The sequence below is a fragment of the Lolium rigidum genome, chromosome 3 (assembly GCF_022539505.1).
Source record: "Lolium rigidum isolate FL_2022 chromosome 3, APGP_CSIRO_Lrig_0.1, whole genome shotgun sequence".
Taxonomy (NCBI): Eukaryota; Viridiplantae; Streptophyta; class Magnoliopsida; order Poales; family Poaceae; genus Lolium; species Lolium rigidum.
The window spans coordinates 394,473,058-394,479,333 of NC_061510.1; the positions used below are offsets into that span (position 1 = coordinate 394,473,058).

Consider the following 6,276-nt stretch of genomic DNA (forward strand, 5'->3'; position numbering starts at 1 on the left):
TCTTGAAGAGAGAACTCTAGACTATATAATTTCATACTGTAGCTTAATTAGTTCCTATCTGATTCCCTCGTCCTAGCCTTTCTTGTTGTCTCTTTGGCATTGTTTGTTGTCTCCTTCGTGATCAAATCTCATTAGTTGTTCTTGGCATTCACCATTTTACTAGTGAAACATGGATGCGTCAAACTTGATCTCCGAACATTTGTAGCATGCATGTGAATATATTATAAACCCAAACTAGATCACACTTATAGTGTTGTTTTATTTTATTCTTGGGAACATGAGTAGTCGAGGTAGATTGTGCAATTATCGATACTTTGTTCTTCCAGTGGAAACATTTTTCACCCGCATCAAAATTTAGAGCACGACATCATGTTGTAATCTCGATTTCTTGGCTTTCTTCGATAACAAATCACATTTGGACACAGGTTGTAATGCTTTGTCGTACAAAGTTGCTGCAGATTAATGGAATTAACCTCAATAAAAGGCATGCTTGTGTGTATGTGGTCGCATAAAATTTATTATGCTACTTTCAGATCTAGATGCGTGGTTGGTGGTTACATGATCAACTCAGGAAATAGACAAAAATATATAACGAAATCATGCATAATCAAAAGCGAGTAGGAAGCATGAATATTGTCACATATTGGCTCTTTTGGTTGGAGATTAAATTTTTAGCCTTCAATAATCAGTATTGGTTTTGTCATGAACCCATGACCTTCTTCTTGTCGATGTTGGGCTTGGAGACGACAGAGCCATCGTTGCCGGCGAGCGCCTTGTACTTGTCCTTCCTGGTGAAGCTGGTGCACTCGTAGGAGAGCGTGGAGGCGATGAGCCTCTGGATGTAGTTGGCCACCTCGTGGCTGGTCTTGCCGCCCTTGCAGGTGAGCTCATGGGGAAGCTTGTTGAGGAAGGTGACCACGTATCCCGGGCTCGGGTTCATGAAGAAGTAGAATGGGTCCAGCCCCTTCCACCCGCGCGCCGTCGTGCCGTGGAACATGCTCATCTGGTTCTCCATCGCCACCGGCACGATCTCGTCGGTGAGCTCCGCGAACAGCGCCGAGAACCGCAGCAGGAAGGGCTCCCGGCACGTCGTGCCCTCGGGGCAGATCACCAGGTCGCCCTCCTTGAGCAGGCGCCGGATCATGGCCGCGTCCGCCGCGCGGTCGCGGGTCAGCCGCACGGTGCGGATCGGCGACAGGATCTCGGACAGCCTTGATACGGAGTAGGTGACGGCGGTGATGGGGCGGCCGAGTGCGGTGGATAGGAAGATTGGGTCGAGGAGGCTGCGGTGGGAGCAGATGAAGAGCACACCGGTCTGGCCCGTCTCGAGGCTGGCCGGCGGGGGCGGGGTGCCCTTGATGGTGACGCGCACGCCGAGGGCGGTGAAGGCGTGGTACACCACGCGCATCGGCAGGAGCGCGCCCGCGGCGATGCGGAGGCAGGCGAGCAGGAAGCCGACTGGCATCCAGAGCACGGTGAGCAGCGCGAGCGCCGGCGACGGCTTCTGGACGATGCGGCCGTCGTGGAAGATCACTGGCTTCGGCAGGTCCTCCCGCGGCACGGGCCTGAGCCCCGGCGCCGGGGCCGGCACCACGTACCCCTCCTTGCACAGCCGCATGAACGGGTAGTCCGTCTTCCTGTCGCCGAGACCGATCTCCGGCCTGACCTCGCCGAACGCCCGCCGGAGCGCCTCCGCCTTCTTCTCGCCGACGAGCACGCCGGGGGAGGCGACGAGCCCCGTCGCCCTGCCGCGCCACACCACGAGCTCCGTGCCGAGCACCGCGTCGGCGCCGGCGTACTCCTTGAGGAAGGCCTCCACCATGATCCTCGGGTTCGCGGTGAGCACGTACCGGCGCCCGCACGACGAGAACACGCGCCACGACTCCGGGTGGAGGTCCGAGCAGTAGAACTTGGGCAGCACCGCGCGCGCCACGGCCTCGATCTCGGCCACCTCGGCGCCGGCCATGGAGGCGAAGATGAGCACCTGGATGCCGGCGGACTCGGACACGAGGTAGTAGAGCAGGCCCGCGAGCGGCGCCAGCACGATGAGCAGCAGCAGCCGGAGCAGGCCGCCGGTCTCGAACGCCATGTGCGCGAAGTACGGGAACGAGCTCCGGCCGCACAGCAGCGTCCCGTCCAGGTCGGCCACCACCGTGTCGTCGCTCCGGTCCACCGACGAGCACTTGTGCACCGTCGGGAATGGCGAGGCCGTCATCGTCGTTGCCCCCATTGATCGACTCCAACTCAGTATCCCGGAGCTAATTATCAACCAGTAGTAGTGTCTAGTGTGCCTCGCTTCCCTGCTTTGCATGAGAGTTCTGCAATGGCCGTTTATATACAGGAACCGATCGATGGCCATTAATATTAGGAACGCATAAGAAGACGAAAAAAACAAATCGAGGTTGACGATTATAGAAGAAATCGAGGAGAAGCTTACAAAGATGGAGTGCAAGCAGGCTTCTCGCTTAGCATGTCGTTAGGTGTTGGAACGTTTCCAGCTCCAATTAGCTACGCTTCTTGGAATGCATCGCACACGCGCGCGTGGCCTTGTTTTGTATGATCCAAGCGCTTCGGCATGACCGCCAGCAAAGCGGCACCTAGTGCAAGTTTTGTTTCCTTGTTCTTGAAAGTCCTCACATGGACAGGCAGTTTACTGTAGATCTCACAATTATTGTCAATTGCACAGCTAGTAACGTGTAGAAAAATTGTACTGCTGGTACCACTACTCCGGTTTCTGACATCATTGTTTGCTAATTAAGATTTCAGGGTTTCACCAACAGAACACCAGAAATCTATTTTTTGTAAATGTGGATATCTCCAAGAAGAAAAATAGTGCACAAGCATTGTCATCACCATGATCATAGATCATGAGTTTTCACTCACAATAATGTTCACGCTCACAAAAGCAATATCTTCAATAAAAATATTGCTAGGCACAGCCAATTAAGGCCGTACGTTGGGTTTTATCCTGCAAGTTTAGACTATGAATTTTTCATGTGCGGTTGTCCCCATACCGTTGCTCCAAGCCATGGATCACCAAACCAAAACCTCATTGCCGCCGGGACTAAAATTTTCATTACTAGTTCTCAAATCTCGGCTTATATGCCATTCTCCGTGAATGACTTCACTATAGGACTAAAGACATGTCCCACAATGGTCACTGGGCGGAGCCACATAGAAACTAATTGTGGTCAATTCACCACACGGGTTTTTGACAAACTCTTTCGTTGCTGGTGTAAATCATGAAAATAAATATTTAAAATAATCAAAATACATGTATTTGACAACAAAAATTTGTAATGACAACACAACCTTTAAGTTCTGGCTCCGCCACTAACGATGGCAACATATTGCGAAGGTTCGCCTCGCTTCCTCTAAAACTAAATGGCCAGAAAGAACATGGTCGCGCGGACCGAATCCCATCCGATCCGATAATCTCCAACCATGTTGTCCATGGAAGTTCCCTGGAGGAGCCTTCCGGAACTCGACACTCGGCCAAATCAATGAAGGAATGCATCAAACAAAACTTTGTCATGGCGTGAGAGAGATCCTAGGACCAAACCCCCTTTATTCGAAGCCAGGTCGACAGTCCCCACACCACTGTCCGTCACCGGCCACAAGATCCACCGAAACTAGGTCGATAGATCGAGGGTGGAGGATCTAGATGGGACCCAAGATCCATAGCATCTCATCTTCCATAGGATTGCACCGAAGTGCATCGTTGAAAAAGTGGATCAACGCCGCTGCCTCGACCAGAGGACTCCGCCTCGGCGTCCACGCTCAATGGAAGGTGTTGGCGCCGCCCCAGCTGCGCTCGAATGTCATCGCCACAGTCTGCCCCTGGCTCCTTTGATGTTGGGGCACTGTCGTTGTGTGTTCGACGAGTCTCCGGTGAGGGGAGCCTCACTGAGGGGAGAGAGAGGAGGATCCATAGGGCGGGGAGTCAACGGGACGAGGTCACACGAGTTACCCAGCTTCAGACCTCGCAACGGCAGCGAGATCCAATGTGCTGATATAATTCACTATAAGGCAACAGGTGCGCGATTCGTTATAAGGATCTAGGATCTAGCTTATAAAGGCTCCAGATCTAGGGTTATAGGGGATAGAGATCTAGCCGGATATGACTAAGCCTAGATTACATACAGGATTCCTTGTCTTGCGCGTCACAGATCCGACCGCCTTTGACTATGGGTCGGGTCTGACAGCTTCATCTCCAGGCCGGATCCTACCTCCGGAATCTCCATTAACTGGGCCGCTCGGTGGGCTGTTTGCCTCACCACCATCTTTGGGCCACCCGGGCTTACCGGAATTAGGATCCTATTATGGTACACCTAGTTGGCATATCCCCAACAGTAGCCCCCGAAGTTCCTCAAGATTCACCATTCTGATGTCTAGCTTTCGCCCCAATTTGATCCGGAGATAATCTCGAAGGGCTTCCAAATCAATCTTCATTTCCGACCTCGGAGTGGCTAGAAATTCTTCAGTTGCAATTTCCGTTAATTACATTCCTCAACAACGGTAACTACGTGGAATTTGCGCTCCTTCTACTGCACGAATTCCTGAATTCCCCCGTGATTTTTTTGGCTGACGGAAGTTTCCCGGGTAAATCAGAATGTTGCAGATGGAACACCACCACTGCAATTTCACCGACTTTAACTTAGGACATGCGGCGGAAATCTAACAGTGCGACCAGTTAGCTCCCATCGTAGGATCCGGTGCACGAATCTCAAGGCTTTGTCTATAAATATCTGGAAGGCGTGGTTATTTCCTCACTTTTCGCCACACTCCTTCACTTCCTCTTCCTCTCGCCTGCGTCGTCCACTAGATCTAAGCCGCCCGTGACCCTTCCAGACAAGCTTCATCCGCCACCGCTCCAATGCTCATCTCCACCTGAGTTGGGCACGGTTGACCGGGAAATCTCCTCCGCCGCCGATGTGTGGTCACATCCGGGATTCTTCTGCTTTCCATGCTCTCCATCTTCACCAGCGACGACGAGGAACCGCCATGCCATTTCTGGTAAGTCTCGCCGGACTTGTAGAATATAGAGTAGTAGGATCCGCTTACTTTCTTAGTTGAGTCTTCTAGTGTTGTACTTGCAACCGCAAATATGTCTGAAAACTCCACGTGCTTTGCCACTGAAAACACTCCGGATTCCACCTCAGCTAGTCAAACAGAGCCTTTAAACGTTCCATCTTTATCATTTTATCCTCCTCACCTTTCCGACCTAAATTTAGCCTCACGTTATTCCGAATCCTCCAACAACCCTCTAGGAAAATTTCCAACAGAGTCGGAGGTTCGCGAAGAAATAGAAGGGCAAGCTCGTATGGACGAAAAAGTAAAAGAGGCGGAATCGAAGAAGGCCTCTAAGGCGAGAGACATGGAGGGGGGAGAAAGGGCAGTGGTGGCCTGCAACTTGATGGATTTCGATCTGAAGACTCTTCAGGATGAGAACTTCAGAGCTCTGAAGTCATATAGGTTCGTCAAGGGCAGTTCCACCCCCACTCCGGAAGTTAACGAGCGGGTCTTCACCAAGGCCTGGGTGGAGCAAGGGCTCTCCCTTCCTCCCTCCGATTTCTTCCTGGAGATTTTAAACACATATGGGCTGCAACCCCATAACATATTCCCCATGGTGGGGGCGCGCCAACTGTCGTTGTGTGTTTGACGAGTCTCCAGTGAGGGGAGCCTCGCGGAGGGAGAGAGAGCGGGATCCATAGGGCGAGGAGTCACTGGGACGGGGTCACACAAGTTACGCAGCTTCAGACCTTGCAACGGTGGAGAGATCCTACATGCTGCTATAATTCACTATAAGGCAACATGTGCACGATTACAATGAGTTGTGTCTTGCCGCTAGGGCTCCCAGGATCCGGCTTATAAAGGCTCCGGATCTAGGGTTACAGGAGATAGAGATCTAGCCGGATACGACTAAGCCTAGACTACATACACGATTCCTTGTCTTGCGCGTCACGGATCCGACCGCCTTTAACTATGGCCCGGGATCCGACGGCTTCATCTCCAGGCCTGATCCTACCTCCGGAATCTACGGTAACTGGGCCGCCCGGTGGGATGTTTGCCTCACCACCATCTTTGGGCTATCCGGGCTTACTGGAATTAGGACCCTATTGCGGTACACCTAGTTGGCATATCCCCAATAGGCCTGATGTGTACGAGGCCGACGGTAGCGCTGCCGAGAATTTACACGAAGAGAAGCTTTTGGTGGCGGCTAGGGTTGGCTCCGGTGCCGTCCTGGGGAGCAGCGTGGGACCCTCACCACCCCCC

At 52.5% G+C, this 6,276-nt stretch overlaps 1 protein-coding gene across 1 annotated transcript; it reads right to left on the reverse strand.

The window, feature by feature from the left end:
• Positions 1-700: 700 nt before the first annotated feature.
• Positions 701-2,221, reverse strand: LOC124700829 (glycerol-3-phosphate acyltransferase RAM2-like). The gene has a single exon (XM_047232898.1). The coding sequence runs from the start codon at positions 2,213-2,215 to the stop codon at positions 701-703; it is 1,515 nt and encodes a 504-aa protein (XP_047088854.1). The 5' UTR covers positions 2,216-2,221.
• Between the last annotated feature and the right edge of the window lie 4,055 nt (positions 2,222-6,276).

Bases quoted from the DNA above. Each gene is read 5' to 3' on its own strand.
- LOC124700829 (XM_047232898.1), bottom strand. From the start codon at position 2,215: ATGACGGCCTCGCCATTCCCGACGGTGCACAAGTGCTCGTCGGTGGAC.